Below are 22,376 nucleotides of genomic sequence, written 5' to 3'. Positions count from 1 at the left end.
ACACGCGTGTGTGGACGTGCACGCGTGCCCCCAGGCGGCACTGTCCCCCCTTAACCCACCTTGAAGACCCCACATGACCCCCGAGGAGACCTCCCCCCCCACCTCCATACCCCCCCCCCCCCCGATGGGCATCCAGCCCCCCGAGGTGCCCACTCCGCACCCCACACCGCGGCGTCCAGGCACTTCCATCTCCGGCACCCGTTCACTCTGAAACCTAATGACGGCATTTAAGCTGAATGCATGCAACCAGCCACCAGGCTAACCCAGCCCCCCACCTCCCCCACCCCCCCCCCCTCCGCCGTGGGGTGGCCCGGCGTGGCTCACCCGTGTCCCGAGCCGTGGCCACGCGTGAGCCGGGCCGAGTCGGGAGCGGAGATAACATCATCGGGGCAGAGGCGGAGGTGAGGGTGTGACTGAAACTCCTGCCTGGTCACATGGGGAAGCCACGACAGGAACCGGGGCGGCCGAGTGTGGGTGCCGGAGCAGGGAGAGAACAGCCGAGGTACCACGGAGACGGGGGGGGGGGGGTGCATGGGGGGGGGGGGGGGGTGGCACCCTAGGGTGACGCTCCAGCCTTGGGGGTGCACAGGGGTTGCAGGGTGCTGGGGTGGGGTGAAGCAGCACCCTGAGGGGCAAGGGGTGCTGCAGGGGAGGGTATGGGTGATGGGGTGCTGTAGGGTGCTGCAAGTTGGGGTGGGGACCCCAAAAATGCTGGCGGTCGTGTGTCCCCCCCCCCCCCCCCCCAGGGTTTGGGCACCCTCCGCAGCTCAGCTCTAGGGTGCTGGCACCCTTCAGTTGGCGGGCGCCGAAGCTGCGGGCGCCCACAGCTCACTTCCACCGCGGGGCCGTGCCGGGGGGTGCCATCACGAGGGGGTCTCGGGGCGCAACCGGCCCTGTCACCCCCACCCTGGCCCGTCACCATGGGTGCACCCTGGGGTGCCGGCAGGGACCCCGGGGCCGGGGCTCGGCGCGGGGTGCAGGTGCCGAGAGGAAATGCCGTGGCGGCGCGAGGGGAAACGCAACCGTGGCAGCGACGGAAGCATCTCCGGCACCCGCCTGCGCTCGGGGCCAAGGTGGCGGTGGGCCACCTGCCTGAGTGTCACCCTGTCCCCGGTGTCACCGCACCCCGGTGTCACCTAATCCTGCTGCTGCTGCTGCTGCGTGCCCGGTGTCACCACGCCCTAGCAGGGATGGGTGCTGCGGGGGGCAGGGGCTGGTGTGGGCACGGTGGCGTGGGCGCCCGCTGGGTGGGGGACCCCCTCCGTGGGCAGGGGCACCTCAGGGATGTGGGCACCCACAAGGTGGGGACCCCTCGGTGGGCAGGGGCACCCAAGGGATGTGGGCACCCAAAAGGTGGGGACCCCTCATGGGCTGGGCCACATCAGGGACATGGGTGCCCACTGGGTGGGGGCCCCCCTCCATGGGCAGGGGCACCCCAGGGATGCGGGCACCCACAAGATGGGGACCCCTCAGTGGGCAGGGGCACCCAAGGGACGTGGGCACCCACAAGGTGGGGACCCCTCGGTGGGCAGGGGCGCCCAAGGGACGTGGGCACCCACAAGATGGGGACCCCTTGGTGGGCAGGGGCACCCAAGGGATGCGGGCACCCAAAAGGTGGGGACCCCTCGGTGGGCAGGGGCACCCCAGGGACATGGGCACCCAAAAGGTGGGGACCTCTTGGTGGGCAGGGGCACCCCAGGGACGTGGGCACCCACAAGATGGGGACCCATCGGTGGGCAGGGGCACCCCAGGAATGCGGGCACCCACAAGATGGGGACCCCTCGGTGGGCAGGGGCGCCCAAGGGATGCGGGCACCCACAAGATGGGGACCCCTCGGTGGGCAGGGCCACCCAAGGGGGACATGGGCACCCAAAAGGTGGGGACCCCTCGGTGGGCAGGGGCACCTCAGGGACGTGGGCACCCAAAAGGTGGGGACCCCTCGGTGGGCACAGGCACCCTGGGGACGTGGGCACCCAAAAGGTGGGGACCCCTCGGTGGGCAGGGCCACCCTGGAGCCATGGGCACCCAAAAGGTGGGGACCCCTCGGTGGGCAGAGGCACCCCGGGGACGTGGGCACCCAAAAGGTGGGGACCCCTCGGTGGGCAGGGGCACCCTGGAGCCATGGGCACCCAAAAGGTGGGGACCCCTCGGTGGGCAGGGGCACCCCAGGGACATGGGCACCCAAAAGGTGGGGACCCCTCGGTGGGCAGGAGCACCCCGGAGACATGGGCACCCCACAAGATCGGGAGTCCCCATGGTGGCTGGAGCACCCATGGAAATGGGGACCCCTTGGTGGGCAGGGCCACCCCAAAGCAATGGGCACCCCAGGGTGCCCCAATGCGGGCGCCCAGATAAGGGTGCCCTGGATGAGAGCACCCAAGTAGGGGTGTCTGGATTAGGGTGCTCTGTAGAAGGGCACCCAGGTAGGGGTGCCCAGATGGGGGTGCCCAGAGAGGGGCACCCAGATAAGGGTGCGCAAATGGGGTGATAACATAGGGGTACCCCGATAAGGGTGCCTGGATGGGGGCACCCAGAGAAGGGTGCCTGGATAGGGGTGCTTGGGTGGGGGTGCCTGGACGGGGGCACCCAGATAGAGGCCCCCAGATAAGGGCACCCACACAGGGTGCCTAGATGGGGGTGCACTGGGTGAGGGCACCCAAATAGGGGTGTCTGGATGGGGTGCCCGTATAGGGTACCTGTACATGGGTGCCTGGATAGGGGCACCCATAAAGGGGGACTCAGAGGTGCCTGGATAGGGGTGCCTGGGTGAGGGTGCTCCGATAGGGATACTGGGACAGGGCACCCAAATAGGGGTGCCAAATGCCAGATTGGGGGTGCCCAGACAAGGGTGCCCTTCCCACCACCACCCACCCCGCTCCCCATGCCGGCCCGTGGGCACCCCATGGCTAACATGGCTCTCCCCACCCCACAGATGGAGGTGGAGAAACCCCCGCCGGGACCCGAGCCCCCCACTCTACTGAAGACCTATAAATGGCGAACGGCAGCACCCATGGGTGACCGGGAACCCGAAAAGGGCGCGGGGTCCCCGGGCAGCCGGCGCTGGACCCGGTTGCAGGGCTGGAAACGTTCCTACAGCCAACCCGAGTCTGATGGCCCCGATGACGGGGGTGGGAAGGGCAGCTCCAGCTTGGGGGCACCCAAGGCCAGCACCCGCCGGTCCCTCTTCCAACGGGCTTTTTCGGCCCCCTCCAAGGGGACCAAGGAGACACGGGGACCCGAGGGTGGCAAGGCCACCCTGCAGAAGTACCTGCGCTCCATGTCCAAGAAGAAGGGTCACGGGGAGAGCGGTGCCAGGGCCGAGCAGGTGCTCCACGATGCTGTTCCAGGTATGGGGGTGACGGGGAAGGGTGGGGGTCAGGGTGCTGGGTGCTGGTGGTGGGTGCTGGTGATGGGATGGGGGTGGTGGTGGTTGGTGATGGGGTGGGGGGTGATGGGCGATGGGTTGGGGGGTGATGGGTGGGGCGTGGTGGTGGTTGGTGGTGGGTTGGGGAGTGGTGGGTGATGGGTGATGGATTAGGGGTGGGGGGCGATGATGATGGGTGATGGATTAGGGGTGATGGGTGGGGGGTGATGATGATGGGTGATGGATTGGGGGTGATGGGTGGGGGGTGATGATGATGGGTGATGGATTGGGGGTGATGGTGATGGGTGATGGATTGGGGGTGATGGGTGGGGGGTGATGATGATGGGTGATGGATTGGGGGTGATGGGTGGGGGGTGATGATGATGGGTGATGGATTGGGGGTGATGGGTGGGGGGTGATGATGATGGGTGATGGATTGGGGGTGATGGTGATGGGTGATGGATTGGGGGTGATGGGTGGGGGGTGATGATGATGGGTGATGGATTGGGGGTGATGGTGATGGGTGATGGATTGGGGGTGATGGGTGGGGGGTGATGATGATGGGTGATGGATTGGGGGTGATGATGATGGGTGATGGATTGGGGGCGATGATGATGGGTGATGGATTAGGGGTGATGGGTGGGGGGTGATGATGATGGGTGATGGATTGAGGGTGATGGGTGGTGCATGGGTGCTGGTGACCACTGAGGTGTGGGATGGGTGATGGGTGGGTGATGGTGGGGCACGTATTGGGGGTGAAGGATGCGGCCAGACTTTGCTGGTATTGGGGACCTCCTGCCTGTAGGTGCCCTCCAGGGTTGGGGGAGCACCCATGGGTGCAGGATGGCCGGGTCCCACCTGGCCCCAGGGCCCGCTTCCGGCCACACGTGGCCCTGGTCCCCGCGTGTGCTCGGCACGGGGCTCGGTGACGGCACGTGGAACCGTGCCAGCCCCTGTGGGCACCCGCATCTGGCAAAACCGGCTTGGCTCCGGCAGGGCCACCCACGGCGCAGGCGGGGCCCTGGGGCAGGGCAGCCACGCGGGTTTGTCCCCACCACGGCATTGGGGACGAGTGTGGCCCGGCATTGCCACGCCGATGGTGGCACAGCCACATGTCCCCCAGCATCGCCACCCCGATTGCGGCACGGCCGCGGCCACGCGTCCCTTGGCATCGCCACACTCACGGCGGCACCTCCGTGGTGTCGTGGTTTCACCCCAGCCGGCGACTCAGCCCCACCCAGCCGCTCGCTCGCTCCCCCCCGGTGGGACGGGGGAGAGAATGGGAAGGGTCAAAGCGAGAGAACTCGGGGAGAGGGAAGGCGAAAGCCGCGCGCGCGGGCGAAGCGAAGGCAGGAATTCCTGCGCCCCTTCCCGCGGGCGGGCCGGGCTTCGGCCGTCGCCGGGACAGCCGGGCTCCATCGCGTCCCACGGTGACTTGGGAAGACGGACGCCAGCGCTCCCAGCGTGTGATTCTTCTTCTCCCCCGGCTTTACACGCCGAGCACGACGCCGTACGGTGCGGGACGTCCCTTTGGGCGGTCGGGGTCGGCCGTCCCGGCCGTGTCCCCTCCCGGCTCCTTGTGCCCCCCCAGCCGCTCGCCGGTGGGGTGGGGCGAGGAGCGGAGAAGCCCTTGGCTGTGCGTCAGCGCTGCTCAGCAGGAACGGAAACAGCCCGGGGTTATCAACGCCGGTCCCACCACAAATCCAAACCGCAGCCCCACGCCGCCGACGGTGAAGAAGATTACCTCCAGCCCAGCCCAAACCGGCACGTTCTCCACCCCTCATCCACAGAATCACGGAATCGTTTAGGCGGGAAAAGACCTTTAAGGTCATCGAGTCTAACCGTTAACCTAACGCTGCCACGACCACCACTACACCGCGTCCCTAAGCACCACGTCTACGTGTCTTTTAAATACCTCCAGGGATGGTGACTCAACCACTTCCCCGGGCAGCCTGTTCCAACGCTGGAGAACCCTTTCCGTGAAGTAAAATTTCCGAATATCCAGTCTAAACCTCCCCTGGGGCAACTTGAGGCCATTGCCTCTCCTCCTATCGCTTGTCACCTGGGAGAAGAGACCGACCCCACCTCTCCGCACCCTCCTTTAAGGGCGTTGTAGAGAGCGATGAGGTCTCCCCTCAGCCTCCTTCTCTCCAGGCTGAACACCCCCAGGTCCCTCAGCCGCTCCCCATCAGCCTTGTGCTCCAGACCCTTCCCCAGCTCCGTTGCCCTTCTCTGGACACGCTCCAGCCCCTCAACGTCTCTCTTGGAGCGAGGGGCCCAACACTGAACACAGCATTCGAGGTGCGGCCTCACCGGTGCCGAGCACAAGGGGGAATCCCATCCCGTTGATGTCGTGCTCGGGTCCCGCGCTATCCAGTACACCCTCACCCACCCTCACCCTTCCCATCCTTTGATACAATGCACAGACATCGTTCCCCTGGTCCATGGGATCCCCTGGTCCCACCCCATAAAATGTCCGTAAAATGTCCACAAATGTCCGTAAAATGTCCACAAATATCCACAAAATGTCCACTGAGTTCCTTCGGTCCATGACTTCGGGCTCCATCTGTCGTGGTGGTCACTCAGGACAGGAGAGGTGATGGGTTGCGTGGAGTTCCTGGGCACCAAAGTCAGCTCAGGTCAGGTCGCTGCTGCGAGGACCTCCTGCTGCGAGGACCTCCTGCTGCGAGGACCTGCTGTGAGGACCTCCTGCTGCGAGGACCTGCTGCGAGGACCTCCTGCTGCGAGGATCTGCTGCAAGGATCTGCTGCAAGGATCTGCTGCAAGGATCTGCTGCAAGGACCTGCTGCGAGGACCTGCTGCGAGGACCCTCCTTGTAAGGCTTCTCCTCCGTTGGTTCGGGGGTTCCTGCTATAGTCACCCCCAGAACGTGCAACTCAGATCCTGGGTTACAACAGTTTCAAGGTATTTCCATTCCAATCTCCACCCCTGGTCCCTCTGGGCCAGACCATCGGGTTCAACGTTGCAATGAACTCCTCCCCTTGGCCCTGCTCCGGCTTGGACTTATCCAGGGACTGCAGTCCCTGAGGGGTGTACCTGCTCCAGTGGAACCTCATCTATGAGCCAGAGGCTCTCCAGGGCTCTACCTGCCGCGACATAGACTTATCCACAGCCACAATCGCTTTGAGGTGCACGTGTTCCAGCGTGGCCATGTTCTCCATGGGCCACCATGCCTTCAGAGATAGACCTGCTCCAGCGTGGCCTTCTCCATGGGCCACCATGCCTTCAGAGAGAGACCTGCTCCAGTGTGGCCATGTTCTCCATGGGCCACCATGCCTTCAGAGATAGACCTGCTCCAGCGTGGCCTTCTCCAGGGGCCACCATGCCTTCAGAGATAGACTTGCTCCAGCGTGGCCTTCTCCAGGGGTCACCATGCCTTCAGAGATAGACCTGCTCCAGAGTGGCCTTCTCCATGGGCCACCATGCCTTCAGAGATAGCCCTGCTCCAGAGTGGCCTTCTCCAGGGGCCACCATGCCTTCAGAGATAGACCTGCTCCAGCGTGGCCATGTTCTCCATGGGCCACCATGCCTTCAGAGATAGACCTGCTCCAGAGTGGCCTTCTCCAGGGGCCACCATGCCTTCAGAGATAGACCTGCTCCAGTGTGGCCATGTTCTCCATGGGCCACCATGCCTTCAGAGATAGCCCTGCTCCAGCGTGGCCATGTTCTCCATGGGCCACCATGCCTTCAGAGATAGACCTGCTCCAGAGTGGCCTTCTCCAGGGGCCACCATGCCTTCAGAGATAGACCTGCTCCAGTGTGGCCATGTTCTCCATGGGCCACCATGCCTTCAGAGATAGACCTGCTCCAGCGTGGCCATGTTCTCCAGGGGCCACCATGCCTTCAGAGATAGACCTGCTCCAGCGTGGCCTTCTCCATGGGCCACCATGCCTTCAGAGATAGCCCTGCTCCAGTGTGGCCATGTTCTCCATGGGCCACCATGCCTTCAGAGATAGCCCTGCTCCAGAGTGGCCTTCTCCAGGGGCCACCATGCCTTCAGAGATAGACCTGCTCCAGCGTGGCCTTCTCCAGGGGTCACCATGCCTTCAGAGATAGCCCTGCTCCAGAGTGGCCTTCTCCAGGGGCCACCATGCCTTCAGAGATAGACCTGCTCCAGCGTGGCCATGTTCTCCATGGGCCACCATGCCTTCAGAGATAGACCTGCTCCAGAGTGGCCTTCTCCAGGGGCCACCATGCCTTCAGAGATAGACCTGCTCCAGTGTGGCCATGTTCTCCATGGGCCACCATGCCTTCAGAGATAGACCTGCTCCAGCGTGGCCATGTTCTCCAGGGGCCACCATGCCTTCAGAGATAGACCTGCTCCAGCGTGGCCTTCTCCATGGGCCACCATGCCTTCAGAGATAGCCCTGCTCCAGTGTGGCCATGTTCTCCATGGGCCACCATGCCTTCAGAGATAGCCCTGCTCCAGAGTGGCCTTCTCCAGGGGCCACCATGCCTTCAGAGATAGACCTGCTCCAGCGTGGCCATGTTCTCCATGGGCCACCATGCCTTCAGAGATAGCCCTGCTCCAGAGTGGCCTTCTCCAGGGGCCACCATGCCTTCAGAGATAGACCTGCTCCAGCGTGGCCTTCTCCATGGGCCACCATGCCTTCAGAGATAGACCTGCTCCAGCGTGGCCTTCTCCAGGGGCCACCATGCCTTCAGAGATAGACCTGCTCCAGCGTGGCCATGTTCTCCATGGGCCACCATGCCTTCAGAGATAGACCTGCTCCAGCGTGGCCATGTTCTCCAGGGGCCACCATGCCTTCAGAGATAGCCCTGCTCCAGAGTGGCCTTCTCCAGGGGCCACGATGCCTTCAGAGATAGACCTGCTCCAGTGTGGCCTTCTCCAGGGGTCACCATGCCTTCAGAGATAGACCTGCTCCAGCGTGGCCATGTTCTCCAGGGGCCACCATGCCTTCAGAGATAGCCCTGCTCCACAGATAGACCTGCTCCAGCGTGGCCTTACCCACAGCCACAGTCCCTTCAGAAGTAAACCCGCTCCAACATGGCCTTACCCGTGGCTGCGGTCCCGCCAGGGGCGTACCTGCTCTGGTGTGGACTTATCCGTGGCCACAGACGCTTCGGGGTGTCCTGCTCCCACGTGGCTTCATCCCCAGGTCCCAGTCCCTTCGACTGGAGTTCCCACTGGAGATCCAGCCCGTCCAGTACCGAAGCAGCGGAAGAGCAGCGATGCCCTGGCCACCAGCCGGCCCGGCAGCATCGCCGTCGCGGTTATCACCGTGTCCCCAGGCACAGCAGGGCGAGGCCGTCGGCAGCGCAGCAGCACGGCAAGCAGCGAAAGCAAAAAGCCGCCGCTAACGAGCCCTAGATTCTAATTTAGGCAAGCGAGCCAGCCCCACGGCAAGCGCAGGAGCCTGCCGATTAAAAGCTAAATAGCAATTAACAGCTATAAATGCGATCTAGCGCGTGGCAATCAAACCCGTCGCCGTCTCGCGCCCTTCGAGCCCCACGTTGGGTTTACGGAGGGGTGGAGAACGTGCCGGTTTGGGCTGGGCTGGAGGTAATCTTCTTCACCGTCGGCGGCGTGGGGCTGCGGTTTGGATTTGTGGTGGGACCGGCGTTGATAACCCCGGGCTGTTTCCGTTCCTGCTGAGCAGCGCTGACGCACAGCCAAGGGCTTCTCCGCTCCTCGCCCCACCCCACCGGCGAGCGGCTGGGGGGGCACAAGGAGCCGGGAGGGGACACGGCCGGGACGGCCGACCCCGACCGCCCAAAGGGACGTCCCGCACCGTACGGCGTCGTGCTCGGCGTGTAAAGCCGGGGGAGAAGAAGAATCACACGCTGGGAGCGCTGGCGTCCGCCTTCCCAAGTCACCGTGGGACGCGATGGAGCCCGGCTGTCCCGGCGACGGCCGAAGCCCGGCCCGCCCGCGGGAAGGGGCGCAGGAATTCCTGCCTTCGCTTCGCCCGCGCGCGCGGCTTTCGCCTTCCCTCTCCCCGAGTTCTCTCGCTTTGACCCTTCCCATTCTCTCCCCCGTCCCGCCGGGGGGGAGCGAGCGAGCGAGCGGCTGGGTGGGGCTGAGTCGCCGGCTGGGGTGAAACCACGACACCATGGCCACAGGTCCCCCAGCATCACCGCACCCATGGTGGCACCTCCATGGCCACATGTCCCCCGGCATCACCACACCCATGGTGGCATGGCCATGGCCACATGTCCCCTGGCATCATCACATTCATGGTGACACCTCCATGGCCACATGTCCCCTGGCATCACCACACCCATGCTGGCATGGCCATGGCCACATGTCCCCTGGCATCATCACATTCATGGTGACACCTCCATGGCCACATGTCCCCCAGCATCACCACACTCATGGTGGCATGGCCACGGCCACATATCCCCTGGCACTGCCGTGCTGCCCATGGGTGACGGGGACACGGTGAGCACCCAGGCTCCCCCCGACACCCTGCTCTGCGCCCCCAGCGAGCACCCATGGGATGTCATCGATCCCGCTGGCTCCAGCACCCGATGCTCCGGTGTGGGATGTCTCCAACTTCTCCTTGGTGGACGGACATCTGGTCCTTGTGGGCAGGGACGAGGAGGTGAGGACACGGGGACAAGGGTCCCCTGGGCACTCAGGGGCTTGTGCCGGAGTCCCTTGGGTGTCGGGGTGCACAGATGGGTGCCGGGGACGGTGGCGTCTGACCCGTCTGTGCCACCAGGCTTCGTGCAGGAGCAGGAACCGGACAGGGAGCTCCGTCTCCGAGAGCACCAACCTGCACCCGGCGGGTGGCAGGAGGGACCCCGGTGAGCGAGCTCGCCCCGCGCCGGCACGCGCCGATGCCACGGGGTGTTGGCACGTGCTGGCGCGAGCCGCGTGCACGCGGCTCCGGTGCAGCTCCTGCGCGTGGAGCCCCTTGAGCTGCACACCGTGGCTTGCACCGCGCCGCGCGCCGTGCCGCGCGTCGTGGCCGTGCGCTGCACCGTGCGCCGTGCCCCATGCCGGCCGTGCACCGTGACACGCACCACGCACCCCGCACCCTGCGCTGCGCCGTGCATTGTGGCCGTGCCCTGCGCCACGCACCGCGCTGTGCACCGCGCACCGCGCACCGTGCTGTGCGCCGCGGCCATGCGCCGCGCCGCGCACCACGACACGCGCCGCGCCGTGCGCTGTGCGCCGTGCCCCAACCCCACGTCTTGCATCATGGCCATGCCCTGTGCCGTGCCCCGTGCCCCGTGCCGTGCTCCGCAGTCATGCCCCGTGCCGTGCCCTGTGCCGTGCACCGTACCGCACCCCATGCCGTGCCCCGTGTTGCGCCCACGCCGTGCCAGATGCCACGTTGCACGCCGTGCCGTGCAGCAAGCCGTGCCCCACGCTGTGCCGCGTGCTGTGCCCCGTGTCATCCACCCTGCCAAGCCTCGTGCCACACCACGTCGTGTCCGGTGCCGTGCACCGTGCTGTGCCCTGTGCCGCGCCTCATGCAGTGCCCCACGCCGTGCCCCATGCCACGCAGCACGCCGTGCCCCGCGCCACGCCCCACGCGCCGTGCCACGCCATGCCCCGTGCTGTGCACCACGCCGCGCACCACGCCCCACGCCGTGCCCTGTGCCGTGCCCCACGCCGTGCACCGCGCGCCGCGCACCGCACCACGCCTCGTGCCGTGCACCGTGCCGTGCCCCACGCACCACGCCATGCAGCGCACCGTGCCGTGCCCTGTGCCGGGCACCACGTCGGGCATCATACCCCACGCCACACCCCATGCCATGCGCCATGCCATGCCCCGTGCCATGCGCTACGCCGTGCCCCGTGCCCCGCGCCGAGCCCGCCGCGAGGAGGAAGCGCTGGGTGCAAGGCTGCCTTGTACCATTACCGCTTCCTCCACGCTGCTGTGTCTGCTGATCCGAGCGATAAACGCTTTCGGCTTCCTCCCCGCGCCCCTCGCCAGCGCGGGCAGACGGCATCGGCGCCAGCCATGGGGCCCCGCCGCTGGCTGCTCTGCACCGCGCAGGGAGGTGAGTTATCCCCTCACCCCGGCACCCGCTTGGCACCGGGGCCCTCGACCGCACGGCACCGGGGTGGGGATCGTCCTGGATGGGTGCTCGGCATCGCAGCGTCGCGGTACCGGGGCTCCGTCACCAGCACCGTGCACCGGAGCCGAGGCGGCAGGATCCATCCCTCCGCCCCCTTCTCCCTCGCACCCATGAGCACCCATTTGCAGCACCCAAAGCTCGGCTACGTCTCGGGGCTACAGATACGGCGAGGTGCCGGCAGGATTCGGCACCCAGGACCAGGCGTCTGGGTCCTTCCTCCAGCTTTGGTTGATGTTTCGGGGGGGGGGGGTGGGGTGGGGTGGGTGTACCCTGCCCCCCCCCACCCCGGCATGGTGTTGGGGTGCTCGGGGTGCGGGTAAAGGGGGGGGTCCTGATGCTGGGTGCCCCTCCAGACCCGGCTGCGGATGAGAGGAGCACCCGCGGTGCTGGGAGAAGCACTGAGAGCGAGACCTCCGCCACCTCCCAGTTCAGCAATGTCAAGGTGGGCACCCCCCACCCCGATCCTAGCCCTTCCCCACCCCCCCCCAGGGTGCTCAGCCGCACCCACGGGTGACACGGCAGCCGTCTCCTTCCCCTATCCAGGGGTTGTTGTGGAAGAGGCTTCGGGAGAGGAAAGTTCGTGGCGTCCCCAAAGCCGAGACGCCGGCAGTGATGGTCCCCGACGGCGAGAGGTACGGCACCGCCGAGGGTGGGGGAGGGAGGTGGGTGCTGGTGAGGGTGCCCCCGTGACGGTCCTGTCCCCGTAGGGTGCCCAGCCGGAGTGGTTCCCGGGAGTCGCTGCTGCCGCCGCCGAGCGCGGCTGAGCTGGACCTTACCGGGGACAACGTCATCGTCCGGCCCGTGCACGGCAGCATTGTGGGCGAGAAGTTTTGCTTTCAGGTAATGGGCTTGGGTGGGTGCTCAGGGTGCCCTGGAGAGGCACCCAGGGCACCCCAGACAACCCAGAGAGGTGCCCAGGGCACCCTAAGCACCCTTGATGGGCACCCAGGGCACCCCAAGCATCCTGGAGGGGCACCCAGGGCACCCAGAGCACCCCTGACGGGCACCCAGGGCACCCAAAGCATCCTGGAGGGGCACCCAGGGCACCCTGCACAGGCACCCACGGCGCCCCAGGCACCCTGGAGAGGCACCCAGGGCACCCTAAGCACCCTTGATGGGCACCCAGGGCACCCAGAGCACCTCAGGCAATCTGGAGGGGCACCCAGGGCACCCAGAGCACCCCTGACAGGCACCCAGGGCACCCAAAGCATCCTGGAGGGGCACCCAGGGCACCCAGAGCACCTCAGGCAATCTGGAAGGGCACCCAGGAGACCCAGGGCACCCTGCACAGGCACCCAGGGCACCCCAGGCACCCTGGAGAGGCACCCAGGGCACCCTAAGCACCCTTGATGGGCACCCAGGGCACCCCAAGCATCCTGGAGGGGCACCCAGGGCACCCAGAGCACCCCAGGCAATCTGGAGAGGCACTCAGGGCACCCTAAGCACCCCTGATGGGCACCCAGGGCACCCAAAGCATCCTGGAGGGGCATCCAGGGCACTCAGAGCACCTCAGGCAATCTGGAAGGGCACCCAGGGGACCCAGGGCACCCTGCACAGGCACCCAGGGCACCCCAGGCACCCTTGATGGGCACCAGGGCACCCCAAGCACCCCAGGCACCCTGGAGGGGCACCCAGGGCACCCAGAGCACCTCAGGCAATCTGGAGAGGCACCCAGGAGACCCAGGGCACCCTGCACAGGCACCCAGGGCACCCCAGGCAATCTGGAGAGGCACCCAGGGCACCCTAAGCACCCTTGATGGGCACCCAGGGCACCCCAGGCACCCTGGAGAGGCACCCAGGGCACCCTAAGCACCCTTGATGGGCACCCAGGGCACCCCAGGCACCCTGGAGGGGCACCCAGGGCACCCAGAGCACCCCAGGCAACCCGGAGGGGCACCCAGGGCAACTTAGGCAATCTGGAGAGGCACCCAGAGCACCCAGAGCACCCTCATCATCCTGGAGAGGCACCCGTGGCACCCCAGGCCCCCCCTGCCAAGGCACCCAGGGCACCCCAATGGGACACCCGAGCCCAGCCCTTGGCCTGGGGCACCCAGAGCCCCCAGCGCAGCCCTCCCGGGCACCCCAAGATGCTCCCCAGCCCCCCTCCCCGCACCCAGATCATCACGGGCGAAGGCAGCCGGTCCTTCGGGTGCACGTCCCTGGCCGAGCGCGACCGCTGGATCGAGAACCTGCGCCGAACCGTGCAGCCCAACAAGGTGGGACCGCGGGGACACCCGTGGGACACCCCTGCCACCCCAGGGGACCCCCAGCACCCTGACGTGAGGGGCCACCCGCTGCCCTTCCTGTGTCCCCAGTGGGCAGGATGAGGCCTGCTGGCAGGGCTGGGTGGGGAAACTGAGGCACGAACCCCCCCCCCTACCCTGGAGCCCCGCAGGCACCCCCAGCCCCGTGTCCCCTTGTGTCCTGCTGGCCCCCGGAGGGCTTGGCTGGCCCCCCATGTCCCCTCCTGTCCCCCGGTAGCTTGGCTGTCCCCTCGTGTCACCTCCTGTCCCGCCGTGGGTTTGGCCGTCCCCTCCTGTCCCCCTGAGGATTTGGTCGTCCACCCACGTCCCCATGTCCCCTCCTGTCCTCCACGTCCCATCGTGTCCCCGTGTCCCCCCACAGAATCCCTGTCCCCTCCTATTCTTCCATGTCCCCTCCTGTCCCCAGTGTCCCCTCCAGTCCCCCATGTCCCCTCTTGTCCCCTATGTGCCCTCCCATCCCCCACGTTCCCTCCTGTCCCCATGTCCCCCCGGAAAATCCCCCGTCCCCTCCTGTCCCCAATGCCCCCTCCTGTCCCCCTCCTGTCCCCAAGTCCCGCCACTGAATCCCATGTCCCCTCCAGTCCCCCCTGTCCCCTCCAGTCCCCCCTGTCCCCTCCTGTCCCTCCATGTCCCCTCCTGTCCCCGTTCCCACCCTGTCTCCCATGTCTCCTCCTGTCCCTCCATGTCCCCCCCATTCCCACGTGTCCCCCCCACTCTCCCTGTCCCCCCATGTCCCCTTCATCCCCGCATGTCCCCTCCTGTCCCTCCATGTCCCCTCCATCCTGTGTCCCTCCCTGTCCCCCACGTGTCCCCCCATTCCCCGTGTCCCCTCCTGTCCCTCCATGTCCCCTCCATCCCCACGTGTGTCCCCCACTCTCCCTGTCCCCCCATGTCCCCTTCATCCCCGCATGTCCCCTCCTGTCCCTCCATGTCCCCCTCATTCCCACATGTCCCCCCCACTCTCCCTGTCCCTCCATGTCCCCTCCTGTCCCTCCATGTCCCCTCCATCCTGTGTCCCTCCCTGTCCCCCACGTGTGCCCCCATTCCCTGTGTCCCCTCCTGTCCCTCCATGTCCCCCCCATTCCCACATGTCCCCCCCACTCTCCCTGTCCCCCCATGTCCCCTTCATCCCCGCATGTCCCCTCCTGTCCCTCCATGTCCCCTCCATCCCCACGTGTCCCCCCCACTCTCCCTGTCCCCCCATGTCCCCTTCATCCCCGCATGTCCCCTCCTGTCCCTCCATGTCCCCCCCATTCCCACATGTCCCCCCCACTCTCCCTGTCCCCCCATGTCCCCTTCATCCCCGCATGTCCCCTCCTGTCCCTCCATGTCCCCTCCATCCCCACGTGTCCCTCCCTCTCCCCCATGTCCCCTCCTGTCCCCGTTCCCCCCCATCCCCACGTTCACCCACAGAATTCCCTATCCCCCACAGATTCACTCACCCCCCCTGCCACGTCCCCCACTGTCCCCTTGACCCCCCACCCATGTCCCCCACCCCGGCAGGACAACTGCGAGCGCCTGGAGCTGGCGCTGAGCCTGTGGGTGTACGAAGCACGGGACCTGCCACCTCGGCGGCGTCTCCGTTGTCAACTCCTCCTGGACGGCACCCTCTTCGCCCGTACCACCGCCAAGGTGGCCGGTCCCGATGGCGAGCTCTTTTGGGGTGAACTCTTCCAGTTGGCCGCCCTACCACCCGCCCGTGCCCTCACCCTCGCCCTTTGCCGCGATGACCACCCTGGTCAACCGGTGGCCTCCATCACCGTCCCCTTGGCTGAGTTGGGGGCCGCCCGGCAGCCCTTGGAGCGCTGGTACCCGCTGAGCGGTCCTGGGGGAGGCGAGCGGCTGCCGTCAGTGAGGGTGCGCGGGCGCTACCGGGAGGTGCGGGTGCTGCCCATCGTGCGCTACAAGGAGTTGGCTGAGTTCATCACCTTCCATTACCGGGAGCTGTGCGCCCGTCTGGAACCCACCATCGCCGTGCGGCACAAGGAGGAGCTGGCCGGTGCTCTGGTCCACGTCTTGCAGAGCACCGGGAAGGCCAAGGTGGAGTGGGTGCTGGCCACGGGGGTTGTGGGGAGGGGGGGTGAGGGCAAGATGGGTGCTGCCTGGGGTGCTGTGGGCATGGTGGTTGGGGTGGGATGGACATCATGGTGCCAGGAGAGCTGGGGTGGGGTGGGATGGGGTGGATGAGTTGGGTTGGGTTGGGTTGGGTTGGGTTGGGTTGGGATAGGATGGGATGGGATGGGGTGGATGGGTTGGGTTGGGTTGGGTTGGGTTGGGTTGGGTTGGCTTGAGTTGGAATGGGATGGGAGAGTTGGGTTGGGTTGGGTTGGGTTGGGTTGGGTTGGGTTAAGTTGGGTTGGGTTGGGTTGAGTTGGGTTGAGTTGGGTTGGGTTGGGTTGGGTTGGGTTGGGTTGGGTTGGGTTGGGTTGGGATGAGATTGGATTGGTGGGATGGGATGGGATTGGTGGGGTGGGATGGAAAATGCAATTCCAGGGAGTGCCAGGAGATCCTGGCGCTTCCCAGGGTGGGTTGATCAAGGCTGTTTGAGGCCACGGGGTGCCCGCTGAGGCCTTCAACACATCCACCTGGCAGTCGTTCCTCATTGACCTCGGTGTGGCCGAGCTGGACCGCTTCGATGACCGCGAGGCGCTGATCTTCCGTGAGAACACGCTGGCCACCAAGGCCATCGATGAGTACATGAAACTGGTGGGGGGCAAGTACCTCCAGGACACGCTGGGTACGTCTGAACGTTACAGGTCTTTGTGGGACGTTACGGGGTGTTATGGGGTGCAGGACATCCTGGGCACGACATTACAGGGTGCTACAGGGTGTCATGGGGTGCAGGGCATGGGCAGAGCATTACGGGGCTGAAGGACACCCCCAGAACATCCATGGGGATGTGGTGGGGGCTTGTCACAGCCATGCCCATGGTGGTGGCTGGTCGGTCCCCTTATGGACTGTCCCTTGGTGCCCCAGGTGAGGCCGTGGCCCAGCTCTGCACCTCAGATGATAGCTGCGAGGTTGATCCCAGCAAATGTTCTGGCCTTGACCTCTCCGACAACCAGAACAACCTGCGGCAGGTCTGCGAGGAGACCTTCCAGCGCATTGCTGCGTCCTGCGAGTGAGGGACAGCCCTTGCGTGGGCATGGGGATGGCCATGGGGATGGCCATGGGGGTGGGCACCTGCACAGGGATGGGTTTGGGCACCAACACGGGCAATGGGACGGGCATGAAGGTGGGCACCAACCCCAGGAGGACTTGGGGAAAAAGCTTGGAGATGGGCATGGGCACAGGGATGAGCTTGGGGACAGGAATGGGAATGGGCACCAGCACCAGGATGGGCATGGGGATGGGTTTGGGGACTGGCACCATCCCTGGGATGGGGATGGGCACCAGGAAGGACCTGGGGACAAGCTTGGGGATGGACATGAAGGACAGGGATGGGCACCGTCCCTGGGATGGACATGGGGATGGGCAGCAGGAAGGACCTGGGGACAACCATGGGGATGGACATGAAGGACTGGGATGGGCACGGTCCCTGGGATGGACATGGGGATGGGCAGCAGGAAGGACCTGGGGACAAGCTTGGGGATGGACATGAAGGACTGGGATGGGCACCGTCCCTGGGATGGACATGGGGATGGGCACCAGGAAGGACCTGAGGACAACCATGGGGACAGGGATGGGCACGGTCCCTGGGATGGACATGGGGATGGGCACCAGGAAGGACCTGGGGACAACCATGGGGACAGGGATGGGCACGGTCCCTGGGATGGACATGGGGATGGGCACCAGGAAGGACCTGGGGACAAGCTTGGGGACAGGGATGGGCACGGTCCCTGGGATGGACATGGGGATGGGCAGCAGGAAGGACCTGGGGACAACCATGGGGACAGGGATGGGCACGGTCCCTGGGATGGACATGGGGATGGGCAGCAGGAAGGACCTGGGGACAACCATGGGGACAGGGATGGGCACGGTCCCTGGGATGGACATGGGGATGGGCACCAGGAAGGACCTGAGGACAACCATGGGGATGGACATGAAGGACTGGGATGGGCACCGTCCCTGGGATGGACATGGGGATGGGCACCAGGAAGGACCTGAGGACAACCATGGGGACAAGCACAGGGGACCGACACAGGAACAAGCATCGGCATGGTGGGCACCTTGTCCCACAGCACATCATGGTGGCACACGGGGGGGGGGGCTCCAGGACCACCCACCTGCCCCAGCCCCCATCAGGACGTCTCTCCCCGCAGCGCCTTCCCGGCAGAGCTGGGCGAGATCTTCGCGGCGTGGCAGGAGGAGTGCGCGGCGCGGGGCAAGGAGCCCATCGGGCAGCGCCTGGTCTCGGCCTCCCTCTTCCTGCGGTTCCTCTGCCCCGCCATCATGTCCCCCAGCCTCTTTGGCCTCGTCCAGGAGTACCCGAGTGAGGCCACCGCCCGTACCCTCACCCTGGTGGCCAAGGTCATCCAGAACCTGGCCAACTTCACCACGTACGTCATGGCAGGGCACGGCACCAGTACCGGTGGGGAGGGACATTCCCATGGGGAAGCCATGGGGCAGGGGGGACATCCCCTATATGGTGTGTGGCACGTGCCGGGGACAGTCACGGCGCAGTAGGGTTGTCCCCAACATACCATGGAGCAGCAGGGATGTCCCCTAGATGCCACGGGGCAGCGGGGACATCTCCTCCACGCTATATGGCAAGCGGGGACATCTCCTACATGCCATGAACCAGCCATGGGGCAGCAGAGAACTTCTCCACTCCATGCATGGGGCTGATGTGTCCCAGCAGCAGAGCCTCATGTGTCACCTGCGGTGGCCTGACCTATGGCTGGCTTGGTCCATGATCCTGGAGGTGGCTTGGCCCATGACCATGGTGGTGGCCCAGGCCATCGCCTGGCCGCCAGGTAACCGGACATTGTGGTCCCCAGGTTTGGCGAGAAGGAGGCCTACATGGGCTTCATGAATGAGTTCTTGGAGCACAACTGGAGCACCATGACGACCTTCCTGCAGAGCGTGGCCAACCCCGAGAGCAGCATCCACATGGCCACCTACGATGGCTACGTGGACCTGGCCCTGGAGCTCGCCACTCTCCACCTCCTGCTTTGTGACATCTTCTCCAGCCTAGACCAGGTGCCACCACCCATTTGTCCCCAAGGGTAGCTGGCGAGACTGGCCACCTCCTCCCCACACACGGAGCTGGTGTCCGCTGCCCCGTGGACGGCACAAGGCCACCCATTGTCCCCATAACGTCCTTGTCTCATCCTGGCAGGCCACGCAGGAGGAGCTGGAGCCCCTGCCCACCATCCTCACCGCCATCAGGGAGGGGACTCCTGTCCCCGTCTCCGTCCGGCTCAGCTCCACCACGGAGCGAAGGTACCGGTGGGTGGACAGGGACACAGATGGGACCAAGGTGGATGTGTGGGGCCAGGAGGAGCTTTGGTAGAGGGGGGACACTAGGATGGGTTTGGGGTGGTTCTGGTCCTGGCTGGGTTCAGGGGATGGTTCTGGTCTCGGTTGGGTCTAGGGAGATTGTGGTCCAGAATGGGCTTGGAGTCACTGGTCCCAGTTGGGTTGAGGGGATGGTTTTGGTCCCTGATGGGTTCAGCAGATGGTTGTGGTCCAGGCAGGGGATGGTTCTGGGCTGGGCTGGGTTTGGTCAACGCATCTGGTCCAGGCTGGCTCCAGCAGGTGTTTCTAGTCCCAGATGGATTTAGCAGGAGGTTCTGGTCCTGGCTGGGTTCAGGGTGGTTCTGGTCCCACCTGGGTTTGGGGTGACTCTGCTTCTAGCTGGGTTTGAGGTGGTTCAGGTCAAGGCTGGTTTTGAGGATGGTTCTGGTCCCAGCTGGGTTTGAGGATGGTTCTGGTCCCAGCTGGGTTTGCAGGATGGTTCTGGTCCCAGCTGGGTTTGAGGATGGTTCTGGTCCCAGTTGGGTTTGCAGGATGGTTCTGGTTCCAGTGGGGTTTGCAGGATGGTTCTGGTCCCAGCTGGGTTTGAGGATGGTTCTGGTCCCAGCTGGGTTTGAGGATGGTTCTGGTCCCAGCTGGGTTTGAGGATGGTTCTGGTCCCAGCTGGGTTTGCAGGATGGTTCTGGTTCCAGTTGGGTTTGGAGGATGGTTCTGGTTCCAGTTGGGTTTGCAGGATGGTTCTGGTCCCAGCTGGGTTTGAGGATGGTTCTGGTCCCAGTTGGGTTTGCAGGATGGTTCTGGTTCCAGTGGGGTTTGCAGGATGGTTCTGGTCCCAGCTGGGTTTGAGGATGGTTCTGGTTCCAGCTGGGTTTGAGGATGGTTCTGGTCCCAGCTGGGTTTGAGGATGGTTCTGGTTCCAGTTGGGTTTGGAGGATGGTTCTGGTTCCAGTTGGGTTTGCAGGATGGTTCTGGTCCCAGCTGGGTTTGAGGATGGTTCTGGTTCCAGTTGGGTTTGGAGGATGGTTCTGGTTCCAGTGGGGTTTGGAGGATGGTTCTGGTCCCAGCTGGGTTTGAGGATGGTTCTGGTTCCAGTTGGGTTTGCAGGATGGTTCTGGTTCCAGTTGGGTTTTGAGGATGGTTCTGGTCCCAGCTGGGTTTGAGGATGGTTCTGGTCCCAGCTGGGTTTGAGGATGGTTCTGGTTCCAGTTGGGTTTGCAGGATGGTTCTGGTTCCAGCTGGGTTTGAGGATGGTTCTGGTCCCAGTTGGGTTTGAGGATGGTTCTGGTCCCAGCTGGGTTTGGGGGATGTTTCTGATCCCGACTGGGTTTGGGGGACGTTCCTGGTCCCAGATGGATTTGAGGTGCTTCAGGTCCAGGCTGGGCTCAGGAGATGGGTGCAATCCCAACCGGGTTTGGGGTTCCTCTGGTCCTGGTTGGGTTCAGGGTGGTTCTGGCCCTTCCTAGGTCCGGCACCACGCCGGTACCTGGCCGTGCCATCGCCCCATCTCCCCCCGCAGCCCGGCGGAGAGCTTCAAACCAGGCTTCGTGCCACCACGAGAACTGAGCAAGCACAGCCCCCTCATCAAGAGCCAGTCCCTCATCAGCGTCCGCCGCGTCCGGGGCCGGGAGGATGGGCCAGAACGGGAGCCATCACCGGCACCGGTGCCCTCACCACCGCCCAGCCGGGAACGCCGCAACGTGCAGCGCACCCAGAGCGTGCCGGCACAGAGCAAAGCCGCCCGGCGCCTACGCAAGCAGAGCAGCGCCGAGCATGTGGCGGAGCCACCGGCCGAGGACAACCCGAGGTCCCTTGTCCCCCGCGACGCGCCGGTAAGCCACGGCAGCCGCCACGCCACAATGTCGGGGCCGGTTCTCCGAGGAGGACGTCGGCGTTAACGGGTGCCGCCGGTGCCGTAGGGTCGTGGGAAGCTGCGCTCGTCGGTGTCGCTGCCGCGCAAGTCGACGGTGCCGTGGCAGCGCTACGCGGAGGAGGCGGCGGTGACGGCACAGGGCGAACTCTACGCCATCCGCCCGTTGGAGAAGGTAACGCTGGGGTGGGTGGCAGCCGAACCCACCGGGGTGCCCCGCTGACCCCCCCACCCCGTCCCCGTCCCCCTCCAGCACGGGCGGTTGATCGAGGCGCTGCGGAAGGAGGTGGCGGAGAACCGGGAGAAGTTACGGCAGGCGGAGATGCAGGCGGGCGAGATGGAGGTCCAACACCGCGGCTTGCGGCAGGAGCAGGGTCAGCACCGAGAGCAGCTCGAGCGTCTCCGGCAGCAGTTGGAGGAGGCGAACGCCCGCGCGGCCAATTTGGGTGCCAGGTAGGGATGGGGAGTGGGTGCCCCAAAGCAGTGGGTGCCCCGTGCCAGCGGGTGCCACACCACGGGGTCGGGGGCTCGGCTCATCCCCAACCCAATTAGGTTGACGGCGGCTGAAGGCACCAGGAAGAAAGACCTGGAGAGGCTGAAGACCAGCGAGGAGAAGAACCGAGAGCTGGTAAGAACCGGGCCGTGGGAGCACCCATGGGTGACAAGAGGGACCTGGGCGGGGGCTGACGCGGTCCCCTCGCAGGAGAGACGGCTGTCGGCGCTGGAGAGGGAGCAGGCGGAGCTGCGGGGTGCCATCGCCCAAGCCCTGGGCCACCCCGGGAGGATGGGCCACCGGATGCTGGCGCGGGGTTGGGACGAGAGCGGTGACGATGCTCAGGCCACCAGTGTGTAACCGGCTGTCCCCACGTCCCCAACGTGTCCCTGCAGCCCCGTCACCCGCCATCTCCTGGACCTTTCCGAAGGGTGTTTAGTCCCTACCCAGCGGGGTGTCCCCTCCCCAGGCAATAAACGACGTTGGTGTCACCGTCACAAGGTGCTTGGTTGTGTCCTGCCACCGCTCGGGGCTCTGTCCCCAGTCCCATCCTGTCCCCAGCACCCTACGCCTGCCTGGGGTATGCCAGGACCTGGGGCAGTGACGGGGATGGCAGGGCCATGGGGACCCCTGGGGACAGGGCCATGGGGACACTTTGGGCCAGCCACGGGCACGGCAGGGCCATGGGGACATTTTGAGGACACGGTCATGGGACCCTTTGGGGCAGTGACGGGGACGGCAGGGCCATGGGGACCTGGAGCGGGGCCGTGGGGACCTGGGGGAGTGACAGAGATGGCAGGGCCATGGGGATCCCTGGGGACAGGGCCATGGGGACACTTTGGGGACAAGAGGGCCATGGGGGCCCTTTGGGGGACAACAGGGCCATGGAGACCC

At 65.5% G+C, this 22,376-nt stretch overlaps 1 protein-coding gene across 1 annotated transcript; it reads left to right on the top strand.

Annotated features, from left to right (window-relative positions):
• The first annotated feature begins 2,932 nt into the window (after positions 1–2,932).
• Positions 2,933–21,936, top strand: RASAL3 (RAS protein activator like 3). Its single transcript, XM_075525878.1, has 19 exons — positions 2,933–3,347; positions 5,253–5,258; positions 9,833–9,951; positions 10,072–10,156; positions 11,794–11,882; positions 11,984–12,072; positions 12,148–12,280; positions 13,558–13,656; positions 15,208–15,744; positions 16,297–16,441; positions 16,681–16,825; positions 17,967–18,203; positions 18,645–18,846; positions 18,986–19,089; positions 20,639–20,951; positions 21,039–21,164; positions 21,243–21,442; positions 21,542–21,617; positions 21,693–21,936. The coding sequence occupies exons 1-19, from the start codon at positions 2,933–2,935 to the stop codon at positions 21,840–21,842; spliced, it is 3,270 nt and encodes a 1,089-aa protein (XP_075381993.1). The 3' UTR covers positions 21,843–21,936.
• Positions 21,937–22,376: the final 440 nt, after the last annotated feature.

Source organism: Mycteria americana, chromosome 28 (assembly GCF_035582795.1).
Source record: "Mycteria americana isolate JAX WOST 10 ecotype Jacksonville Zoo and Gardens chromosome 28, USCA_MyAme_1.0, whole genome shotgun sequence".
Lineage (NCBI taxonomy): Eukaryota > Metazoa > Chordata > Aves > Ciconiiformes > Ciconiidae > Mycteria > Mycteria americana.
This window is presented reverse-complemented; position numbering and strand designations above follow the sequence as displayed.

What these genes read in the sequence shown, in the direction of transcription:
- RASAL3 (XM_075525878.1), top strand. Translation starts at nt 2,933, where the DNA reads ATGGAGGTGGAGAAACCCCCGCCGGGACCCGAGCCCCCCACTCTACTG. An exon ending in TTGTGGGCAGGGACGAGGAG is followed by an intron (nt 9,952 to 10,071) that starts GTGAGGACACGG and finishes CTGTGCCACCAG; the next exon opens with GCTTCGTGCAGGAGCAGGAA. An exon ending in GCGGCCAATTTGGGTGCCAG is followed by an intron (nt 21,443 to 21,541) that starts GTAGGGATGGGG and finishes CAACCCAATTAG; the next exon opens with GTTGACGGCGGCTGAAGGCA.